Source organism: Desmodus rotundus, chromosome 8 (assembly GCF_022682495.2).
Source record: "Desmodus rotundus isolate HL8 chromosome 8, HLdesRot8A.1, whole genome shotgun sequence".
In the NCBI taxonomy this organism is placed as follows: domain Eukaryota; kingdom Metazoa; phylum Chordata; class Mammalia; order Chiroptera; family Phyllostomidae; genus Desmodus; species Desmodus rotundus.
In genome coordinates, this window is record NC_071394.1 from 104,776,360 (window position 1) to 104,788,610 (window position 12,251).

General features: G+C 52.5%; 1 protein-coding gene across 1 annotated transcript in view; it reads left to right on the plus strand.

Annotated features, from left to right (window-relative positions):
- The first annotated feature begins 717 nt into the window (after positions 1 to 717).
- The window catches only part of KY (kyphoscoliosis peptidase), a 47,867-nt gene continuing 36,333 nt past the window's right edge, over positions 718 to 12,251 (plus strand). The window contains exons 1-4 of the mRNA XM_024565911.3: positions 718 to 764; positions 967 to 1,326; positions 4,465 to 4,521; positions 8,843 to 8,905. Of these exons, the coding sequence (XP_024421679.2) occupies positions 1,191 to 1,326; positions 4,465 to 4,521; positions 8,843 to 8,905 (256 nt within the window). The 5' untranslated portion in view covers positions 718 to 764; positions 967 to 1,190. The remainder of the gene's footprint in view (positions 765 to 966; positions 1,327 to 4,464; positions 4,522 to 8,842; positions 8,906 to 12,251) is intronic.

Here is a 12,251-nt window from a genome sequence, read left to right on the forward strand (position 1 = left end):
CTTGTCCAAGGTCACAGGCTATGAGCAGTGGAGCTGGGACTGCAACCCAGGCCTGTGCAATACAGTCTGCCTCCAAGGGGGACGAGGGAGTGCTCAGGGACCATGCTGCAAAGCGGGGTCGCGAAATTCCAAGGTGCAAAGGACTTGAGAGCAAAGGCCTCCGTGAGCTCAGCATTTATTAATCATAGAAATTTAAGCTAGGGGACTGGCTCTGGCGGGATGGGCCCCCGGTGGCAGGGGCTAACGGGCAGATGCCACTGTAAACACTCCTGAGACCTAGAGCCAAAGGCCCTGCTGCTGTTGTCTGGGCAGGCCAGACCCCACTAAAAATAGAAGGACTCTCGGGTCCAGCACCCTGACCACAGCAGGCAGGCTGCTCCCTGCGCCCCAGGCTCCTCCTCTCCCCTCCCCTGTCCCCACTGGACAGGAACTGGGCTTCTAGAAAGAACAGAGATGTTAAGATTTTTCACTTCCGTCCAGAGAGGACTGTTAAGTTGATGCCCAGTGGGCATGCGTCCAAATTCTTGTGGGTCGTAATCGTGAGGAGGTTCTCACTCCAAGATCTTATCCATTTCCTTCTTAGAGAGGGAGATGTCAACCTCCAAAACCCACCCCAGGACGGAATAGGGCCAAGGCCAAAAGTTGGCCAATTTCTCCACACCTTGCAAGTCAATCTGGAGCCCGCTTGTTTTGCCTTTCCCTGAACTGGCTATCACTGTTGACAGCACCGTGCGATTCTGTATTTGCCGTGGCTTTCGGAGAAGGTCTGCTACGGGCCTTCTTGGGGAACCCCCTCCCCTCTGGTGATGGCAGGGATGGGGCGCGCCAATCAGCCAGAGGACAGTCCTGGAATCCGGGACAAGTGCTTCCAGCACTGGGGGCAGCAGGCAGGGGCGCAGGGAGGGAGGCTCTGGGGCCCGTGGCCTCAGTGCAGGTCTGGGCTCAGCCGGGGATTTCCTTTCAAAGGTGACTTAGAGCTGCTTCATGAGGGGAGCGCCCTCCCGGGCGGGCGTAATGGCGTGTTTGGCAGAGTCAGCGAAACGCTGCGCGCAGCGGCTCGGCGGCAGGGGAGCGCCCTCTCCCGCGCCCTCACCATCTCCCGCGCCGAACAGCGGCGCGCACGGGGCCATTTGCAGCGCAGGCAGCCTTGCGAGCGGCCGCAGCGCGCCGGCGGGGAGCGAGGTGGCACCATGGCACTGAAGAAAGACAGCAACGCCGTGTCCATCGACATGCTGCTGATCGTGCACTCGGAGAAGCAGCGCTCTGCGCAAGGCACGCACTCGGACCAGCAGGCGGACCCGGGCGCACTGCAGCAGCGCAGAGGAGGTAACGCGCGCCCGGCCCGACTCCCCGAGGCCCCGGCACCTCGGCCTCTTCTCCCCAGGGCTCACCCGCCGTGGGGGCGCCCCACGCGCCCCAGAACGAGGTCAGCGACACCGACCCTCTCCCCATGGCTGCCTGCACCTCGACGCTGTGGCTCTGGCGTCCCTTGGCAACGCGCAGCCCCGTGATTGCCCTGAGTTGACTCCCTGTGCCGGCCTGTGGGTGCTTCCCTCAACCCCGACTGCCAGTTTCCTCCAACCACTCTGAAAGGTGCAGATTGGGCTGGAAGATGCCCTGAAAGAAGGGGCCCAGAGCCTCAGGCCGGCCTCCGGGTGGCCAAAGCCTGCTCCCCGTGTGGCAGTGCAGGGTGCAGGGTCCCCAAGGAAATCTGTGTGCTGAGTCAGACTTGAAGATGGGGCACTCCCGCCGTGCCCTTGCACAACTCGCAGCCTCAGTTTCCCTTTCTGGAGCCCTCCCCCCTTTTCTACAGAAGGCATACGGGTGTAAAGGGCACACAGACTTGGATAGGGTTAGACTTGAAATCTCTTCTTCCCACCTTAACTTAGCTACTAGTTTTCCTTTCCTTCAGACTTTCTGGTAAGGTGTAGACTGGTAAAATAAAGCAACTGTTTACAGAATGATTGTGGAACGCAGATCCTAGGCCTCTGTACACTCCAGAGGAGAGGACAGACACAACGTGAAGAGGGTAGAGACGCATAATAATTGTTAACTAAGCCCCTCAGATGTCTAGGAACCTCTGGGTCCCCGGTCCAGGAGGAAGCCCTGGGGAACCCCAGCAGAGTGGTGTGCGATGCACTAGGCTGACTGTGCGCCCATGCTTTGCGAGTGGTGCTCAGCAGCCTGCACAGTAAAATGGCTTCTGCCTCCAGCCTCCCCTCCAGCTCCTGAGCTCCTTGAAGTCTGCCTTGGCTCTTCTGTCCCCAGAGCCCCCTTGCACATTGAAAGTCCACCTTCCACCTGCCACAATGAAGCAATAATACCATGGATGGCTTTGTCCCCACCAGCCGCATGGGCTGGAGCTGCCCCATAGCTCCTGGAGACCCCTCAGGGAGACAAGGAAGGAAAAAGAGTAGATTCTAGAGAGCTGAGAATGTTGATAGGTACTCCAGTCTCGGGAGGAATTTGGGGGCCAACAGTTGTTTGTGTTGGTTGGTTCTTTAGTTCTCAGAGCTGCTCCTGGAAGAAGAGAAAACGCCCACCCAGGGTATTTGTAATGAGGGAATTGGCAGAGGCCACTGAGACTGCTCCTACTACACACGCCGCAGTCCAGAAGGCCTCCCACTGGGTGTGGCACAGCCAGAGGGCCCCTGTGACTCCCACCTCTGGGTCAGATCGTGAGTCCTCACTTCCGTCTCCCACTCTGATCACCTCTCTCCTAAGGGCTCTGTCACTAGCGAGAAAGGCTGAAGAACACGGAGAAGCCCCAGAAATGCCTGGGGTCAGCACTGCTCCAGAAGGTGTCAAACAGCTCCCCCAAACCCCACATGATTCCTGATCGATGCACTTGACGTGAGTCAGGGAAAGTAGACCCTGCTTGCTGAGCCCTTTCTGCTGTTTTCCTCCAAATAGTTTCCTAACAGATGTTTCTTCCACACCCTATGTCAGTGCAGAGACCTGTGTCACATACTCAGTCAGACAGTTCTGCACCAGAGCAGAGAAGAGGGAGCGTGCACCAGAGCCGAGGCCTGCTGGGCAGTGTTGATGTCTAGGAGACCCCTGGCTAAGCCAGCTTGCAAGCCCACACAGCCTAAGGAGGGGAAATGCTGAGTAAGATTAGCTTGTTCCAAGGCATCTTGGTGTGCAAGATCCAAAAGTCACCCGTGCCCACTTCCAGGCATCTTCTCGTAGTTCCTCCCCACTCCAGGTCCTCGGCTCTGCAAAGGTGGGCCTGAGCTCATTACTGTCACCATGCAGAGGACTGAGTGAAGAAGTGACTAGGTGGCTTTCTGCTGTGTCCTTGTGACAGATAAGTGTCAAAGGGACAGGAGGCAAGGAGGGTGGCACCAGGGATTTGGGCTGCAAGGCCAACAGGTGCTCTCTCTCTTTTCCTCTAGGGCCCTAGCATCTTCCCAGCCATTCCATTAGAGCAATGCTTCTCAAAAATACCTGGAGGCCTTCAGGTCCTCTCAGGTATTCCTCTGGCCGTGGACAAAGGGGCCTAAAGCCGCCTGCGCCAAGTCTGAAAGTCCTTATTGTTTTAGGTTTTATCCCCAGAGTTGATGTGACGTGTGCACTCCACTCCAAAAGTGTGTGGGTGAGGGTTCAAGGTGGTAGGTCCCAGACACTGACTGTGGAGGGCTCTGCTGAAAGGAGGGACTTGGGGTGGCTGAGAGAGCTGGAGAACAGGCCTGAGGCTGAGCGTCTGGGAACGGCACCATGAGCTGTGCAGCAGAGCTGCCACCAAGGAGCACTACGTGCTCCTTTTGCACCAGGAACTTGATTTTTTTTGCAGCTGTTTCCACTGCCAGAACGTATGCCAGCTCTGTGCCAGAAACTTGACCTTGCAGCCACCACTTCCGACTGTCACCAGAGAGAGAGCTTTCATTCCCTTCCCTGTTGCTTCACCAAGTCCCAAGACAGAATTGGACACAGGTGCCACTGACTGACCATTCCTAGGCCACACATGTCCATGCTCTAGCTGCAAGGGAGGCTGGGAAAACAGGAAATCCTCACTTTCCATTTGCACAGGCATAGGCAGTCTTTGCCCACTCTCACCCCACTTCAAAACTCTAAAGTGGGAGATTCGCCACGTACAGAAATAGGCAGACAAAATGAATGGCAATCGTCTTCACCAATAATCCTTCCATATTTATGCAGTAGAGATGTGAGAATGAAAAATGGGCACCTGTACTGAGAAAAGTCTTCCTGGATGATCCTGATAGTCAACCCCACCACCTTGAAAACAACTCTTTTAATATTTTTAAAAATGTTTTAAATGTTGAAGGCTGCATTCATGCTCCCAAATGCATCTTATTCATGGGCAACCTCCCTGGGGTCCCAGGATCGCCAAGTTCCACCAGCCCCACTTCAACCCAGAGACATAGGCAACTAGTATGTCATTCACCAGGCCTGGGTCTCCGCACCACAGAGAGCCTCATGCCAGTCCTTGTTATTCCACAGGAAGAGTCGCAAACGGAATACGGAACTGGCAGAAATTAGAAGGAACCTGCTTAGATGGTAAATACTCTTCCTTTTTTTTTAATCTCTGGAATTCAACATGTTGAGAACTGACTGGATGCATTGGTTTTCACTTGTTTGAAGACTGACTCTAGTCACCTAGCCACACGGAACTGGCTGCTTGTGACTGAACTGGCCTCTGGGGCCACTGTGACCCTGGAAAGTGTTCCCTGGCATCAGGTCCCCCGATTTCCTGGAGGCTGGAGTGGGGGGCAGTTCCATAAGTTTTGTACCTTCTTGTTCATGTGGGATGTGGGAGGTGGGGCCGCTCCTGTCATGCAGGGCATCCATCTTTTGAAAACTTTCCTGAATGGAGAGCACAGCATCCTGCCTTGAGTCACTACTACTTGAAGCCTGAGACCCAGAACACCATCAAATCTGAGAGCAATCAGCTTCCAAAGCCTCCTCTCTCTGGTGCCAGGCTCCTGTCTCCCTGCAGGCCCAGGATGTCCTGGGAATTCTATGCATGGACCAACTATACTGGGCCTTATTCTATGCCCTTGAGAGATACATTAGCCCCACCTCTGGGAACAAACATCAGAGTAACTGCACTGTGGGTGTGTGAGAATTCTAATAAGAGTCAGATCTCCACTCACAGAGCCCCAGTAGGGGCTCATCAGACCCTGGGTCAGATGGCTGACTCATACAAAGCCAATGTGAAGGAACTGACCTCCATGACCCTCCACAAATGGGGAGACAGAACCACAATTGAACAAGACCAAATAGTTGTGCTCTGCCATCCTTCTAACAGTAACAAAAGGGAAGGACAGAATTGTAAAAGTAAATTCATCCATTCATCCATTGCCTTAGTAAAGGTCTGTGAGCTTACTTGTTGCCAGGCAGTGTTCTAGTTGTTGGGGGTGAAACAGTAGACAACACAGTCAAGAAACCCCTGCCCTTTCAGGGCTACATTAAAAGTATTGTAACCGTAATGCCATTTGCTGCAATTGAGTCTCAGCATCTTGGAGGTGAACAGCATGACTGTGTGTCCTCTGCCCTGTGCGTGGGGACAAGTCATTCTCAAGACATACCCCCTAGAGGCCACCCCTCTGGGACCCAGCTGATGGGCATGCGAGGGTGGGATGGCTTCTTTAACCTTGCTGTAGAGCCATCGGATGGGAGTGCACTCGCTCTAGCTCTACTGAAGCAGACGCCAAAGTTAGGGAAACTGTGCTGCAGGATCATGAGAATTACAATAAGACTTGGACCTCCAGGGACCTGTCGGACACAGAAATGGATAGTCCACACAGGCACATGTGCCTGGCCAGTGCACACACAGGCAAGTGGGCCGCAGTGGGAGGAAAGAGATGTAGCATCTTGATTTAGCGCAGTCCTCTTACCTTGCCTGGGTTGTCTGCAATTCATCTTATGTCTTCTCAGGCATGTTATTTCATCAGGAGAGCAATGAAATATACTGAATTCATCCTCTCTTTATCATCTTCAGGGGTTCTGATTTGGGGGAAGTTTGGTGGAAAAATACCACAAAACACAGAGGGACATGGTACCTCTTACAAGACTCTTCAGAAAGACTTGAAGTAGGTCTTAGCATAATGTGTCAGCCAATAAAGAGGATGGTTAAAGTAATTCTTGGAAAAACTAGGAGTTTCAGGTACTTGCCGGGCTGAAGAGAGGCTCCACAGAGGCCTTGAACCCAGACTGTTCCACCAATATATGTAATTTAAAGTAAAATTTTATTCATTTTTTAAGTGGAATACTTGCATGCATGCAGAAATTAGAGTCATAGCTGTTTTCTGTGTTTCTGGGTACATATCTGCCTTGTTGGCACTCAAGGCACCCAGCCCTGGAAACTGAAGGAAGCAGCTGATGGCTTGTGCTGGTGGAGTGTGCACAAATGTGGCTGAACATAGGACTGATCCAAAAGGGCACATGTGCCCCCTTTTGCTGCCCTGTGCACTCTTTGGGCTGGGGTGCTGGTAGGGTGGGGGGAGCCTGGAGTGCTCCACACTTTTTCCAAGCAGCTGGTGTGTGGGGCCAAGCCACCTGCCTCACACCCCCCAGCTTGTCCAGCAACGGGCTTCCCCTGCTCTGATTGGCTGCTTTCCTTGGTCCTGGCTGAAGTCTGCCTAGCAGCACAGAGACTGACGCCCCACAGCCACAGGGAAACCAATTGTGCAGCCCTGACTATAAATACCCCATAGCAGCTATGCCAGCTAATCGCCCTCCTTGAGGATTCCCTTCCCAGATCTTGTTTCCTCCCTCGGCCAGCAGAAATGCAGCCAGCTGTGCCCGCAGGAGGTGGCCTCCCTGTTCCCTAGCCTGAGTCTGGCCTGAGCTCCAACCCAGCATACCACATCACACTGGGTTGGAGTTCCTGTGGAGCTGGCCCTCAGCCTATCAACCTATTGCAGCCCAGGGGCTCAGGGTCCTGGCTGGCCTGATTTGGGAAGGAGGCTGGAGCCAGCAAGCTTCTCCAGGGCAAGACCCTGCCAGATGGATGGCAAGCCCAATTCAGTGCCCCTCCCACCCACCATGACTGGCTTCTGCCTGGACTCAGGCATGGGAAGCACTGAGTAGCAGATCTGGTTGGGTGCATGGGAGACATCATCTGAATGGAACCTGGTCAGGCCAGCACCCCAGAGTCATGTTTGTTTACAGGCCCAGACACTGGTCCCAGTGGTCACTTCCAGTGGCAGCCCTGACAGCCTTTCTTCATACTGGTGGAGGCCAGGGTGAAATGGCTGGCCAAGGTGTCAGCAGTGGGGGAACCTCCCCCGCTGTCACAACCCTGTTCTTCCCAGCCCCTTACCCCACCCCTCTGAAGCAGAGATTCATGGGCAACCTCAGCAGCTATAAAGGGAGCGATGTAGAAAAGGTGGTGCTTCCCATAAGAGGGGCAGGTAAGCCTGTGGGGTCCTCCTCATGGTGCATGGCAGAAATGGGGCATCTCTCCACAGCAGCCTGACCCCACTAGGCTCTGAGGACAGCTCCGTGTCCTGGGGACAGAAATATTCTTAGCACAAAGAGAGCACTTTCACGTAGTGGATGCCCTGAAAATATTTGTGCAACTGAACCAAACTGCAAGTCACCCCAACACCTAGGCTGGAGTAGGAGGCAGGCTGCCCCATTTTCATAGGGAGGCAGGAAGCTAAGCTAAAAGTTAGGAAGCTTGGGGCTCAGGCCCTAATCTGGCGCTCCCTAACTGCAGAGTCTGACAAAAAGTTAACCAGTCCAAGCTATAAGTCCCTTAGCTATAGCCCTGGCTGGTGTGGCTCACTGGATTGAACACCAGCCTGAGAACCAAAGGGTTCTGGTTCAATTCCCAGTCAGGGCACATGCCTGGCTTGCGGTCAGGTCCCCAGTAGGGGCTCATGAGAGGCAGCCACAAATTGATGTTTCTCTCCCTCTCTTTCTCTCTCCTTTCCCCTCTAAAAATAAATAAGTAAAATAATTTTTTTTTAAAGTCCTTAGCTGTAAAATCAGGGCAGGAACCTCTCAGCCTACTCTCCAAAAAGGTGGGAACGTCAAGCATCCCCATGCACTTTGGACACCAGGTCTGAAGTTGTGATTACTTAACACATAGAAGTGTCCCCAGCTCCTTTTGAAGATTCTATGTTGGGTGGTGAAAACACAATACGACATACAGATGATGTATTACAGAACTGTACACCTGAAACCTATATAATTTTACTAACCAATGTCACCCCAATAAATTCAATAGAATTTTTTTTTAAGGAAGAGAATCTCATTAGTATCCTCAAAAATAATCCAAAGAACTACATTCATAATGCCATAAAAGTTTGGATATACAGTGTCTGGCAGAAGTAACACCTGCTTGAGTGTGGTTGGTAGTGTAATAATATGGGTGTAATAATTTATAGTTTTAATTTGAACATTTCACCTAAAATGTCATATGGTGTGCTTGAGTATGCTATTGTTATGTTACAGAATTACATGCTTATGATTTTGTAATAAAAAAGGAGTGTTATTTGTGCCAGACCCTGCATATATTTTGAAAACTATAAGGAAAACTAAAAACCATGACTCCAATAATCAAAAGAAGCTAGAAGTAGAAGTACAAAAAAGAATCTGCGTTGGCACCTGCTGGGCAGTGGGAGTGTGTATGCACAGGGCTGCCCATCCCTTGCTTCTGCGTTCAGGGGTGTGACTGCTTGTTCCTGTGTATTCATGCCGTGGGGCTGTGCAGATGGGTGGGCACGTGTTCAGGCCAAGCCTGGGATGAACTGCCCCCCACCCCCAGCCTGCTTTTCTTGTGGACACACACAGCTCCCCACTCTGCCCTGGGGAAAATTCCACTGTGGTCCCAGTGGTCACTGCAGGTCCCTCTGTCTTCCTTAAATAGGAAATCTGGCAGACAAGCAGCATCCTCAGCAGACCCAGGTCATCACTTCCTACGACAACCAAGGTAAGGAATGCGCTGCCAGTCATGACCTCTTCTCCAGCTCCTGTGAGCCAGAGACAGCTGGGTGCAGAGTGCAGACTGTGGGGAGCGGGGTCCTCCCTGCCCCATGGACATTGGAGCCCCCTTTCCCTCTTCTCACATCCATAGGAAGCAATGAGAGCATGCGTGGTAACATGAGATCGAGAAAGAGTCATTGGGCCCCAGAGCCCACTGGTGTCGTCACCATCACCCTCATGGCCGTCACCATAGCTAACATTTATTGAGCACTAGCCATGTGCCAGGCATGCTGCCAAGCCATTTATATGATTATCCTCATGTAAATTAAGCTTCACAACAATGATGTTTGATAGGTGCTCCTATAATCCTCATTTTACAAATGAGTAAACTGAGGCATGGAAAGGGTGGCATGTGTCCAAGATCAAGTGGCCAGCAAGATTCAGAGCTGGCAATTGGCTTCCCGCCAACCTCCACCAAGTCCTGAGTTGTTAACCTTCAAAGCTCTGCTTCCACCACAGCCCCTACCCACCAAACTGGCTTTCTCTGCTGGCTCATGTGGAGCAGGAGGGCTCCACTGTCCAGGTTGGAGGTAAGGCCAGGTTAGAGACCCACACCCCACCTCAGTTTCCTGTTCTGCATTAAAGACTCAGGGCCTGGTGTCTGAGAGCTTGCCTAGGTTCAGCCCTGACAGTTCACCACCTGCGCTCTCTGCACTGTTGTCCTAACCCATAAAGAGATTATCTGCCAGCATCCAGGGACAGTGGTGGCTCCCCAGAGGACCGGGAGCTTCCAGGAACTGCTCTCCGAAACACTTGCAGGAAGGGCCTGTCAATGCAGTCTCCAGCACGGGACAGCTGGCTCACCCTACAGCCTGGGTCAGTACCTCTTTAGGCTAGAATTCTAGCCTATAGGCTGGAATATGGCTCCAGGACAGGCCCCAGAGCCTCTCGGTGGGCCCACCACACCCTGCCACCCTCCCTGAGCACCACAGGACCAACCTGGGCCCCACTGCTTCTCTGGACTAGCAGCAAGCAGCTGGCACAAAACAAGAATAAATAATATTCACTGAAATGAGTGTGGATTAGTGACCACTTATCTCACTTAGTTCTGGCCACACCCCTTGTTGAGGCCATGGTGTCATTCCTGTTTACACAGGAGAAAGTTGAGGCTGGGAGTGCTTCAGTCCCGAAGCCTGGCTCTAGGGCCAGACCTCAGCATGGCACTGCCTCTCCTGTGTTGCAGGCAGCCGGGGTGGGATGGGGCCTGCTGGTCACCAGAGCTGCACCTGGCACAGCATACCCTGGCTGATGTGTGCGACTCACGTGCCACCTCTCAGCATTCAAAGCTTCCAGGGGGGCATGAGGAGGGCAGCGTTGGCATCCTATGAGAAGGGTGGATCCCTGTGTAGATCAGATGGGCTAGCCTGGCAGGGTCCTATGGGAGCCTGGACCACAGCAAAAGGAGGGCTTCCCTTCTTTGGGGCCCATCCGGAGTTCACACTGACGTTGACCCATTTATTCCATAAATAGCAGTTTCTGAGGCAGCTCTGGGGATTTGTCAGAGAAGAAAACAAAGGCCCCTGTCCCCATGTAGCTGCCACCCTAGTGGGAGAGACAGCTGACCATAATGAAGGGTGTCAGGTAAGACTGCAGGGGAAGATAAAGCAGAAAGGGGAATAGAGAGTGGGTGTATGTGCACCTGGGTATGTATTAGCTTCCTATGGCTGCTGTAACAAATTATCACAAACTTAGTGACTTAATACACATTTACTCTCTTAAATAGTTCCAGAGACCCCAAGTTTCAAATAAATCTCATTGGGCTACAGTCAAAGTGTCAGCAAGGCAGGCTCTTTTGGGGGCTCGTAGGGAGTGTCTGTTCCTGGTCTCTTCCAGCTCCTAGAGGCTGCCGACTCCTTGACCTGTAGCTGCGTCACTCTAACCTTTGCTTCTATTGTCACGTTGCCTTTTCTCCAAGGAAGTAGTTAAATCTCCCTCTTCCTCTGTTTTATCAGAATCCCTGTGATTACACTGAGCTCATGAGTATCACATAATCCAGGATAATCTTCCTATCCCTACCCCCCTCCCCTGCCCCCAAACCGAGATCCTTCACTTAATCACATCTGCAAAGTCTCCTTTGGTACACAAGGTGACATTCACAGGTTCCTGGAATTGGGACATGGTATCTTCAAGGGCCATCACAAAGCCTCCCACAGGGGACAACTTAAAATAGAATAGTCGAAGAAGGTCTCCCTGAGAAGGTGACATTTGATTAAGGGAGGAGGTGAAGGAGCATGCTATGCGGACACCTGGGGAAGAGCTTCCAGCAAAGGGAACACAGGTGTGTTCGGGAAGCAGAGGGCAGGTCACGTGGCTGGAGGAGCGTGGCAGAGATGAGTCAGAGGGGACACAGGGCAGATCCTGCAGGGCCTGTGAGGCTACCCTCAGCATGCTGGCTTCTAATCTGAGTGCCATTGGAAACCTCTTGGTTTTCATTATGAGAGCCTCCGAAGACTAGAGAATAAACACAAGTGGACGAGGGTGGATGCAAACCCCGTGGGAGGTAGCATGATAAAACAAGCAAGAGAGGTCTTCCCACAGTGTGGACTGGGGTATAAGAAAGAGAGAGGAGTTAAGGTTTGGGAGCTGAGGGTGGAGATGGAAGAGCTGCAGGAGGTGCATTTTAGGGAAAGAATGTGAAGAATTCCGATTTGGCCTTGCTGAGGTCGGTGCCAGTGCCCACAACCACATACCTGCTGTTTCGGATAATAGTGACCAGGGACATCAGTATTCCACGGGCCACTTTCCCACTCATCCAGTGAGCCTCGATGCTCACGAGCTCTGTCCTGTGAACCACGCCAGCCCCCAGTGCAGCTTTCTCAGCAGCTGGGCGCCGGGGGAACACTCGATATGGGCCAGTCAGTGACCTAAGCCCCTTTTGGGGGTCACTTCATTTAATCCCACAACCACCTTCTGTGTAGGTTATCACTCCCATTTTACAGATGGGGAAACTGGGGCCAGAAAGATTTTAGTCACACAGCTGGCACGTATCAGGTTTGGAAGGTAAACCCATGTGTGTGCACTTCCAAAGCCAGTGGGCATGACTAGGTACTCCACAATAGCCCCCTTCCATACAGGGCAGGGACCAATCTCGGGGGGACGATCTGGGTGCAGCACCCTCTCCACCTTTTGGCTGGACAAGAAATTCAAGATTTCAGTCAGAACGTGTCACTTGAAATAGTTCAACTTTCCTGTCCTAACCTTGTCATTCAATGGAAGATTTGATACAATAGATGATAAAAGATCATTAGAATCTTGGATCTCCTGGTGGAAGGGGCTTCAGGTGATTAGTCTGT